Source organism: Sciurus vulgaris (genome assembly GCF_902686455.1).
Source record: "Sciurus vulgaris genome assembly, chromosome: 9".
Lineage (NCBI taxonomy): Eukaryota > Metazoa > Chordata > Mammalia > Rodentia > Sciuridae > Sciurus > Sciurus vulgaris.
In genome coordinates, this window is record NC_136469.1 from 52477801 (window position 1) to 52490040 (window position 12240).

Sequence of the window (12240 nt, forward strand, 5' to 3'; positions counted from 1 at the left end):
GCATTTTCTTTCCTTGTTTTCTCATATTGTTCAGGTATCAGTGGACCGCTGAGATATTGCAGATTTCCTGTATTAACTTACAATGTCCCTGAAGATTTCTATATATATCCCCTCTTATCCTTCAGTAGGCTGAAGTCTTGGAGGAAGTTGATAATGCGGTGCTCCACAAGGAAGCTGCCTCTCTAGTAGTGGTGGCCTTCAGGTGAGGTATATTCCCTGCTAGTGGGCAGAGGTGCCTCCACTTGTTGACCAATGGTCATCCAAAGGGGACCTAGGCTGTGGGCTGAGGCAAGGCCTGTTTGGGCCTGAGTCTCTGGTTTTACTGTCCTTGTGGGGAAACCTCACCCGGCAGGGAAGACTCACCCAGTGGGGAGGTCTCGCTGGTCAGTTCCCTCCTAGAGGTTCCCCTCAATTTACAGCTACCGCCTGGGCTGGGCTGCCTTCCTCTTCAAAGTTCCCAGGGGCCCGGCCCCACCTCCTGGGCCTGGGAGCCTCACCCTTCGCAGATGAATCTCCTTAGGCTACCCCTCCTCAGAGAATCTGCCCACAGTCCTGGAACCTTCGCTCCGCCCCTAAGCATTTCTCTGTGCGGCTCTTCCACCCAGAAACCTCCTAAATCCTGGGACCCTGCTCTGCACCTAATCGCCTGGCTATGTGGCCCCTCCTCTGAGCAGCCACCTGGGGCCCCGTACAATTTCTCTGAGTCCCAGAGACTCGCCACACGCCTTTACCTCCAGACAGCCGCCCAGTATTCCGGTGCAGTCACTAGGAGTCCAAGCAACTCACTGTGTGCCTCCTCCTACCAACCACCCGTAGCCCTGGGCAATCAATCACTCCGAGTTGAAGTGACCCTCCCTGTTCCTCCTCCTCCTCCAGGTAACCCCCTGGGTGTTCAGGAGCGGTCGCTCTGAGTGTCTCTGAATCCTTGTGACCCGCTGCACACCTCCTCTGGGCAGCCGCCCGGAGCTCTGGTGTGGCCACTGGAGACCAAGCGTCCCACCGTGCTCCTCCTCCAGGCAGCCCCCCTGTGTTCAGGAGCGGTCGCTTTAAGTCCAAACAACTCACCAGTCGCCTCCTCCTCTGAACAGCCGCCTGGAGCTCTAATGCAGTCACTGTGAGTCCAAACGACCCGCCATGCTCCTCCTCCCCCTCCTCTTACTCCTCCGGGCAGGTCCCGGTGTTCAGAAGTGGTCTGAGTTCAAACAGCTCGCAGCGCTGCTTCTCCTCTGGCAACCGCCTGTAGCTCTGGTATAGTCACTCTGAATCCAAGCGGCTGCGCTCCTCCTCCTCCTCCTCAGGGCAGGCCCTGGGGTTCAGAAGCCGTCGCTCTAAGTCCAAACAGCTCGCCGTGCAGGTCCCCCTCCGGCAACCGCCTGCAGCTCTGGTGCAGTCACTCCGAATCCAAGCGGCCATGCTCCTCCTTCTTCTCCTCCTCCTCAGGGAAGGCCCTCGTGCTCTGAGTCCACAGAGCTCTCCCCGCCGCCCCTCCCCCGGGCAGCCACCGGAGGCCCAGTGGTTGCTCCGGGTCCCAGCGCTGTGCTGAGCAACCTCCTTTTCGACGCTCCCAGCTGTCCGAGTTCACTGCTCCAGCGGGGGGAGGGGTGTCTCGCCGGCAGCTCTACTTCACAAAGTTCCCTGTGTTCCAGGACCACCGTCCCATCCGGGACGCCTCCCCAATGGGAGAGACCCACCCGGCTGCTTTGAGTTGGTCCCAAGTCTCTCAATATCTCCTCTTTTGAACCCTGAGTCCTGGAGCAACATGAAATGCAGCCACCCTCTAGGCCGCCATCTTGAAAACCTCTTAATTGACTTCTGATAAAAAAATAGATGTTGAAATGTCACTTGTAGGTGACTGAACCTTTCTCCCAATTACTCAGAGGATTTTCTTTATTAAATTCAATATTTTAACTAGAATATATTATAACATTGTCCATCCTGGATTTATTTTAACCTGTGAAAGTTTATGATATGTAATTTCAACTCTTTTTGTTTTTGTTTTTATAGAAAAAAATTTAAATTGTTGTTTTTAGTTTGCTTTGTTCCATTGCTTGAGTATCTTATTTGGGCTAAAATGTTATAAATGTTTTGAATCATCTTTTTATTTGATATTTATTATTTTTCTTAAAATTAAAAAAAATATTTTTCCTTAATTATTTCTGATTTTTCTAATTTTTGTCCTTTGCATCTTACATTTGTCTTAAAGAAATATATATGGCTTTTTTGTTCTTTATGATTCAATCTTCAATTTTAAATAACTTTTTGTGTGACATCCCCTTTCGAATCTTTCCTTTTTAGAAAGATACCATTAGAACTTTTCTAATTCTGATTACCAATTCTTGTTTATAGCTTTAATATTTCTCTTAATTTCTTTTAGAGTATTCTGAAACATTAAGTTGTTGGTTTGGGGTGTTTTCTGGGCATTTCTTTTGCTTGCCTCTAGTAGTGCTGTTCTAGTCCTTATTCTAATTTTGATCATATTAAATCTATACAGGATTGGGTCAAGGCTTTTTCTGATTGCCCACTTTCAAATCAAATAAATTTTTATTTGCTCTTTGAGAAGGGGTTGAGACAGAACTTTTCTACCTTGATCTTTCTTGGCATTTCCTCTTCTATTGTTTTTATGAATTGATTTTAAAAACGGTCTCTTATTTTTGAGCTCTGCTTCCTCCCCTTGCTCAATTTTTTGTAGAGTTTCTTTCCCTTTTCCCCTGTTGTCCCTGGTTTGCTCATTTGGATTCTATTCCTAACAATCTCTTGGCACTCTTGGCACTGAGGGGCTTCATTCCTTGATGTAGGGCCCAATGCAGCCATTTCCTCCTCATTCTGCTATTCTCATCTTAGTAGTGTGATTTCCACTGTGGACCTGTTAAAAATCTGAGGATTTTCTTCTTAGAGCCCCATGGCTTTCCTTCAAACCACCTCTTGCACAGGAATGGATATTAAGTAGGTCTTTAAGATGGGTGATTCCCCCCCACCTTCTTACCTAGTCCTAATGTCTCTGTGTGTTGCTGTTGGTTTGGTTTTGTCAGATCTTTTTTTCTGGACTTATGTGGCACTATAAGAATTAGAAAAAACTCTGCCATCATGAGTTCCCAGATTCTACCTTCAGATTTTTATACAGACAATATTTTAAAAACCAACAGCTTCTCCTGCCACCCCTGCAGGAACCAATGGGTATGAGAGCTGAGTTTCCTTGGATTTTGTCCACATTATTTCCAGGTAGTTAGATGAAGTCAAATAATAAGGCAGTAGTAAGTTGAAACTAAGTAGGTATTAAATTCCAGGGCATTCTACCCATTAATTGAACTATTTACAATATCATATACCTGCCTTAGTTTTGGGATAGTTTGGAAGAGTGTTTACAATGCCAGATGAGCAATGTCTGCATAGGTCTGACAGCAGAAGTTAACTCTTTATCTATACTTGGATAGAGGAAAACATTCTAAAATAAACTAAAGAAAGAAAAAAATATGGAATCTATTATTTGAGGATTATTGCAACTTTTTCATGGGAGGAATAGGTGAATTTATTCATTGGTTCTCTGATAACTCTGGTACAGGAATGACCTTTTAACATTGTGCCTCAGAAAAATTACTTTGTAATCATCTTCAGCTCCTGATTCTTCATCCTTCTTACCAAAGGCAGTATACATTACTTTTCTATGATACATGAAATTGGACCTTTCCTAGTGTTGCAGAGTAATAATAACTATATAAGATCACTGATTGATTTTTAAACCCATTACTAATAGTTAACAGGAACTCTTGTCAAAGAATAATATCATGATGGGTTGCAATTACCATTTCCCACATGTATGGATTTACTTAAGGACATTACTTAGAATGGGTTCCTTAGAGGCATTTTAAATGGCCACTGAAGCAGAAAATCAGATGACCATGCTGATTTAGGAACTGCTTTATAAGTAAGTGACAGTTATTATATAAATTAAAATTAGTGGTCTTAAGCTGTGTTTATATTTGGCTTAAGAGAATGAAGAGTGTAGGAGTGTAACAAATACAACTTTTGTTTGGATCTTGCTTCTGTGGCCTTCTTAAATGGATGACCTCCTAAATAACGCTAACATATAAGAGGAAAATTAGGTAATTCAGTGAATTTCAGACTAGTACTTAGAAGGTCCTAACTACATTTCACCCTTTGTTTCTAGAGAGGGTCCCACTTTATACATCCCTGATTCAATGCTAGCTAGCACTAATGGAGTGAAAAAATATATTCAAAATTATGAAACAAAATGTAGTTTTCAAACTGAGTGATTTTATTATATGCTAAGATCATTATTATATATTTTGAAATGTGAAATGCAAATTGACCAAAGATTTAAGGATATCATTTTCTTGTTGATGAAAAAATACAACATTTGTATTGGAGAATAAGGCTAATGCAATTTTAGGTGTAATGTGTAAACAGTTGTAATTTTTTAAAAGATATTAATTGATCTATGGCATAAACAAACCTGTGCATATATTCTTAACACTAATAACCAAAACGTGCTTTATGGATTTCATAAAGAACAATAAAAAAATGAAATTTGTGCTTATTCCAACACAGATTTCTTGATAATTTAAAGATTAAGTGGTCAAGAGCACATATATTAAAAAATGATTTCATGAGCAGTTTCAGTGAAATTAGATATTCCCACTGCTTTCATATGTTTAGCACTGTCTTGAATTAATTAAAGGTACTGTGATTCCAAGTGACTATTAATTTACTGAGTAAATTGAACAAATCAAATTAAATAAATGGACAAATTAAGTTAGTAACAGAACAACTTGCTGATTGCTAGATCACTCCGTTTTTGGTTGCTGCTTCTTTTTCCTTTGATCTACAATAATTTCATTTTTGTATCATGTACTCTTGTAGTTTATTGTTTCCATCTTTCATTAACTAGGTACTTTTTTAAAAATGTAGAAATGACCTTATCTTTTTGGCAAACAACATACATTATTTGTTTTCTTTCTCAGGGCCCCAGTGGGATTTTGACAGCCACATTCAGACTCTGTTGGTCGAGTTCAAATTTAACCCACAAATCACATACAGAGGGAAGGTGAGAAAGTTAATATCACTGACAAAAACACAGTGGTTAAATGGTAACAGGAAAAATTTAAATAATAAATTTAGGTACATATATAACACAGTTCCCTTGTTAAGTCTAGGAACTCAAGCAAACCACTGTACGCCTTTTGTATGGAAATGTTACTCCCCACCCAAATATTTTAATATGTACTATATACATAAATCCATCTGCTATGGGTTAAATTGCATCTCCCACTTCCCAAACTTGTATGTTGATGCACTAACTCCCAATACTTCAGAATTTAACCATATTTGGACATACTGTCTTTAAGAGGTAATTAAGTTAAAATGCCAGAACTCAAGAAGAAAAATAAATGGATCACAGAAAAAGAGATACAATACATAGAACAATAGAAATTGTGTCTCATTAAGGGAAGGTTTTGGTGTTGAATATGATCACTTACATGCACAAGAATCATGAAAAGCTCATCAACCTCAGTTTCAATTTATATATTTTGCACTTTTATTCATTGTGTTCAGGTCGTAGATGAAAGATCTTGTTCAATAATTTCCTTTCATTTGGGTGTCGGGTAAATTAATGAGAAAATGATTTGTCAAGGTTCAAAAACAGATCACTGAATGGCCAGTTATGTTTTTAATTGATTTACTATGAAATCCCATGAACCTTTTCACTTTTTCATATTTGTGTCAAGCACAGCGGTGATACAAATGTAAGTAATGAGATCTTTTCTCTTTAACTGGTCACTGTTGTCCATGAGATAGGTAGGATACAGTTAACAATGGGAACTATGGCAGGAATTAAATATGAGATGTAATTTTGTTCTATTGGTTGTTGATGAACCTGTATTTATTTATTTGTATGTATGTGGTGCTGAGGATTGAACTCAGTGCCTCACACATACTAGGCAAGTGCTCTACTACCGAGCCACAATCCCAGCCTCAACATGTAAGTTTTCACATCTGGTATGGAAATTATTCCTATCAAGAAACACAAAATACTTTTAAGATAACAGTACTAGTTTGCATCTATTAAAATTAAAAATGTAATTGACAGCAACACATGCTACTGGTTCTCTTTAGGTAGGATGAGAAGCACAAAACTCCTGTGAGATAAGATTCAGAGTGAGAATGCTGCTAGATTATAGGACTAAGTAGTTTGGTTTACTATAGAAAGGGGGAACTCACATAACCTTATTTTCCAGATCCTTAACCATCAAGATCCATCCATAGATCCATCCACATCATGGAGGATTCTGTGTGTGAAAATTGATTTGGAGGTCCTATAGAACTTACCAAATAGTAGTTTCTCTTCCTAATTTGCCATATTTCTATTCTTACTGACCTAAAATGACTATTTCTTGGGTCATTTCTTTGGGTTCAATCTCAATCTCCAATGTAGATGCATTTTCTCTATGTATTCTATTAAAATGTACATACAAATTCTGAGGAAAACAAGGTCTTTGGGTATATCTTTAATCTTTTTATTTCCATAATCACATGAATTCAAGCTACCTGGAGAGTCGTAATATCAAAGAGGCTGTGAACTCTGAGAGTGTTAAAATTCAGTATGGAGTGAGGATAGCGGAAGGATCTGAACAAGTTCTGAGAGGTCCTAGAGGCAGATCTCAGTGAGTTAAGGTCATAACCTAGGGCTGTCAGCCTGGCCAGGACCAAGGCCTCCACCCACACATCTGCATCCCAGGGCTCCACACTTAATAAATGTGAAGTGAATGTATGAACAACTGCTAAATAGACCACTGTAGGAAGTACAGATTCAGGGAGAGAGGTGGGTAGGAAGAAAACAGTAAGGGGTAGCTCAACAAGAAATAAAATGACAAAATGTATATTTAACTTACCTTTGGGGTTAGTTATTCAGAAGGAAACCAGGCTTTGAAACACCTACTGAGAAAGTTGTGACTTTTCTTTGTAACCTGAATGACCCCACAGAGAAACAAAGAGAAGAGGGAATGTTCAGTTGAAGACAAAATATCCATGCAGCAGTTTTCTTCCGCACAGGGGGGCCCTATCCTTCCTTGTGTACAGTCCTGTTCTTATATATTTATCCTCTATGTTATTACCAATGACATAAAATCTATTTTTTATTCAAATAAAATATAAACTTGTGTCTTCCCTCTCAGGGAAACATACAAGGGGGAAAAAGTGTGGGAATATGACAGTAACTCAAAGGATTAGTTTTATTTGCAGTTAGTTGATTTTGTGTATGTGTATCTACTTGTCTACATGGGTTATGAGTGTTTGTGTCTGTCTGTCAAATAATTTACAGAGAGCATTTGGATCATGAACAAAATTAGTCATTATCTCCTTTTTAGTCTAAGGTGTATATGTTTTAACAATTGACTCCACATGTATAGTTTTGTTTCACGTGGGAGAACATTTGTGCAACTAAATTTCATGTGAACTTTTATTTTAACTGTATTTGTAAAAGTTTGCTTTAGAAGTTTGTAGGGTGTTGTGTAGGTATCTGAGATAATCTTTTTATCATGGTGCTAAGAGGTTCTTAAGTAAATGTGCTGTGCTTGACATTACTTTCTGTTTAGCAGTACTTACAAGAAGTTAACCCTGTGTGTATGTGGAATATTAATTTGGTTGGAAGTAAAGAAAGAGCGAAGTGACAGAAATAGGCAATGCATTTTCAAATGTTCTCTGTGTTCATTTGAATTTTTCTGCAGCAAGTTTTAATCCCTGTTTGGTAGTGTACTTAAAACAAAACAAAGCAAAACCAAAAATCCTCACATCTTTCTCTAAATGAACAATTCCACAGTTTGGTGGCAGGTCAGGACAGAGAAAGATGCATAACCAGAGCTGTTATGTTGATCTGGGTCAGATCACTAAAAATCCGCACTTTAGATTTTAGCATTGTTTGGTGAAAAATAAAGGGGTCACTAACCTTCTTACTTAGTGACTTGTTAAATTCGTGCTCCTGAACATGCTGCTGTTTGGCAGGATCTGGTGTCAAGGTTAAGTCCCAAAATTCTAAAGGGAAAGTTGCTAGAATCCTCTCCTCTTTGCTAGCCATCACTAACTCCAAGTGGTGGCTGAATGCCTCGATTTTTCTGCTCCAGGACATTCTGGGAAGGAGAAATGCAATAACTTTTGAACAACCCCCTGCATTGCTTTGGAAGCCTTGACAGTTGCTAGCCAGACCTTACCAAGCAGTTGCCAGGACAGCTAGTCTCATAGTGTTTCTGCGCCTGGTCTCGCGGCTGCCACTGGCGCCCCCAAGCGCCTGGCGCCAGTACTTACCAGTTCGTCTCGGAGCTACTACCTTCCACCTTGGAAGAAGTTAACTGGACCTGGGGAGCCTAAAGGACAGACAGGAAAGACTTCCCTCACAATTTCCTAGGGGGTAGGAGACAGGAAGCAGAGGATGTCAGAACCTCAGAGCTCCCACCACCTTCCCACAGCGTGCATTCCTGCCTGGGATTTCCTCTTTGCAAAGAGGGCAGTTGCCAGACACAGTAAGCGCATTCGAGCTATGAGGTCCAAACTCTTGGAGCATATCCAGGGGCACCCCTTCTTCAGAGTCCCTCAGATGCACAGAAGTACACTATATGTGGTGGGATTGGAATTGGAGGAGGATGAAACGGAAAAGACCAAACCCTTTGGAGCAGGAAAATTGTCTCTTCTTTCCCCTTTAGTTCTCTTCTTCCCCATCCCAAAATCTCCCTCTGGATTCCTTGGGCACCTGCAGGCGCACCTATATGGCGCCAGCCCAACACGCTCACTGGGCAGGACTGGTTAAAATCAAATTTGGGCGAACACAGAACACAATATTAACGCGCAGATGTTTGCTTCTTTAAAGCTTCTGTAGGGTTTTTCCAGCGCTCCTCGCAGAGTTCAAGAGTGAGGATGGGTGGGAGAATTAACGAGGGAAGGTGGCGGTTCTGGACACGTGGGGAGGGTTTGCCCTTTCTCCATTTTCTACATTTGTTCTCGGCCTGTTTCCAAAGTCCATCTAAACCCTGGAGCTGTGACCAGGAATTAGGAGTCCCATATTCTTCTGGGGGTGAATCCCATTTTTCCAGTTGTGGACGAGGAATGGGCAGTTGAGGAGAAGAAGAAACAGTAGGGGAAGCCGCAGAATGAGCTGCAGCAGCAGGGTGGAAAGGGGGGCGGGGAGGGAGGGGGGTGAGAGAAACGTTTGCACACTTTGTCACTCTTGAATTGGGGGCGGAGGAAAAACCCACCTGTGGAAGCTATAAAAGCGAGGGCGGGAGAGAGAACAGAGGGGGATGAGAGAGCGAGAGAGGAGAGAGAGAGAGAGAGAGAGAGGAGAGTGAGAGTGAGGAGAGAGAGTGAGGAGAGAGAGAGGGAGAGGAGAGAGAGAGAGAGAGAGAGAGAGAGAGAGAGAGAGAGAGAGAGAGAGCGCTACAGTGAGTGAGCACTAGTCTGCGCGGAGCGCAAGTCTGCACCCAGGGCAGGGCATCGCTGTGTCGCTGCTGGCAAGGGTGACTGCCCTGTGAGAAACAGAAGCAAGCGCGCTTCGGAGTGACTGTAAGAACGCGCACGGGGGGACCTCAGCTCCCCTAGGATCTCCAGGGTCGGGTCCGGAGGCGACTCCTAATCCCCCTTTATAGAGCCTGATAACCTGCAAAGTTTGAGACATTAAGGTCTCAAAAAAGTTTGAGACTTTAAGAGTCTGGAAAAAAGAGGAGAGAAAACCAACCAAGACGAAAGGCGAAGTAACTGATCACTTAAGAGAAGGATTGAAACGCGGAGATTCCGGAGTGAACTCTGAGGTGCAAAGGAAGGACCAACACAATCGTTGCGATCCGCCGGGCTGGGTCTTCTTGCACCTTGGGTCACGCCTCCTTGGCGAGAAGGCGCCTCGCCTTTGATTGCTTGCAGTTACTGCAGAAACTTCCTGCCCTGGTGGAGAAGCGGGTCTCGCTTGTGTCGTGCTCGCTCCTGGGCTCCTGGCTTAAGGCGTGAGACTGAGTTCACACGGTCTTTGGTCCCCGAGCCAGGAAGGGTTGGGGGAACAGTGTCTGCGAGCCCTCTGCGCCCCACGTGACGGGTCCCGTGTTGGGGTCCTTCTTTACTCTTACATTCGCATCCCTCGGGGCTTTGCGCCTCCCCGGAACACCTCGCCGGGAGATGGCCGCGTTGATGCGGGGCAAGGATTCGTCCCGCTGCCTACTCCTACTGGCCGCGGTGCTGATGGTGGAGAGCTCACAGCTCGGCAGCTCGCGGACCAAACTCAACTCTATCAAGTCCTCTCTGGGCGGGGAGACGCCTGCCCAGGCCGCCAATCGATCTGCGGGCATATACCAAGGACTGGCTTTCGGCGGCAGTAAGAAGGGCAAAAACCTGGGGCAGGTAGGAAAATCCCCAAACACGCTGTTCAGCCAGGAGAGATAGGGAGCAGAGGTTTTGCGCGTGCCCTTGGGCTTTGAGCCTGGTAAGAGTCGGAGCGCGACTTCAGGTGTGGCGCGCCAACAGCTGGGGAGGGTGTCCCTAAAGCTGAGTTTGCACTGGCTCGGGTGTCTGGGTGGTTGGTTGCTGCTTGCATGGAATGGGCGGGTTAGGGTTCTGCCTCACATTTGTTTTGGGATTTGGGCACTTATTAAGATCTAGTGCGTTCCAAGGGGATGCAGCTGATAAAGATGCTAATATCTAACCCATCGCAACTATTACGTGCTAGGCACTCTTCTGGGCTCTTTACATGTTCACTAGTTTAGTCTTCACAATTCTATTATACTGCAGGCGATGTTGCTTTTTCTATTCCATAATGGAGTAATTGAGTCACTGAGAGATAAGTGATTTGCCCCAGGCGCACAGCTGGTGTAAGTGGCAGAGCGGGATTGCAGACTGGGCAGAGTCCAGGTCCTGGGCGCCCATTATGTTTTACAATTTGTAAGAGGTTTGCCTCTTTTCAGGTTCTCCTCTCCCAAGCACTTTCCTCCTTCAAAGAAGTAAGGTCACAGGTAGAAAACAACTCCATAGATGCACTTTTCTCACTCATGTAGAATTGTAAATAAGTCATCCAGGAGGTAGCAGAATGATGAGGTGCCCATGACAGCGTCCTAAGCGCCGGAGATATAGCAAGGACGCCAGAGATGTTTTTGCGAGAGGGAAGTTCCTGTGGGCGACTCTGACTCTGTGTGACACAGACAGATTAACAGTCACTGGCAAACAGTTGCACAAATAGATACTTACAGAGTCCAAGCGCACAGTGGGCACCAACTGTGGCCGACTTACAGCGGCCAGGAGAGGGGGCTTTGTGGGTACTGAGAACCACAACAGCTCCACCTTCTGCTCCTTTTGTGGGAGGCCAAAACCAAAAGCCAGCACACGCACCTTGCACAGCACGTGTCAGCCCCAGGCGGCTGTGATCCATGCCCCTAGATCCGTGTTTTCTTTCTTCCTCAGAAGCGTCTGCTGCTGCGTTCTGTGTAACTCTGAGTGTCCTCTGCCGCCTCTGCCCACAACCACAGGGCTGCAGGGTGAGGGATGACCAGCCAGGCGGGTTCTGGTTGGTCCGCTAGGGAAACTCAGGCCCGCAGCTTGGCCCCCTACTCGCCCTTCACGGGGACAATTTTGCTAGTTTCGCCAGTTTGAGAATGTCTTTCCCACGGACTTTGAAAATGTCAAATATTTCGGCTTATTTTCTCAAAGGATTGCAAGATCTGTAATCACAGCCTGCCTTTCTTTCTTTCTTTTCTTTCTTCTTATCTTTTCTTTTCTTTCTTTCTTTTTCTCTATTTCTTTCTTTCTTTCTTTCTTTCTTTCTTTTCTTATTCTTTCTCTCTTTCTCTCTTCTCACCCTCTCTCTCTCTCTCTACGCTCCACTCTTCTATTTCTTTCTTTCTCTACTATTTCTCTTTCTCATTCTTTATTCATTTAGGGACTCAAGGAAATAAGCTATACACCCTAGTACCTAGCACTTACATAGGAACACTTGGCATATACTTATGAAACCTTTGTGCATCCTAGCAAACATTCATATGCCTCAGCTCTTACGTTACCACGTTCATACCCTTTTCCTCTTCCTGGGAAAAACCCTGACATTTTAAACAGCAATGAATAATAATGGTTTCTTGGAAGTTCATTATGAGATGGGATAAGGGTTAGAAAGAATGTATACCCTTAATCTACATCAGAAGACTTCTTTAACGCTACTGACTTCTAACTCCACATTATCAGTTTAAGTGAGCATAATGTATA

General features: G+C 43.4%; 1 protein-coding gene across 1 annotated transcript in view; it reads left to right on the forward strand.

Moving 5' to 3' along the window:
* Window positions 1–9396: 9396 nt before the first annotated feature.
* The window catches only part of DKK2 (dickkopf WNT signaling pathway inhibitor 2), a 94748-nt gene continuing 91904 nt past the window's right edge, over window positions 9397–12240 (forward strand). Inside the window, exon 1 of the mRNA XM_079154714.1 lies at window positions 9397–10392. Coding sequence (XP_079010840.1) covers window positions 10171–10392 — 222 coding nt within the window. The 5' untranslated portion in view covers window positions 9397–10170. The remainder of the gene's footprint in view (window positions 10393–12240) is intronic.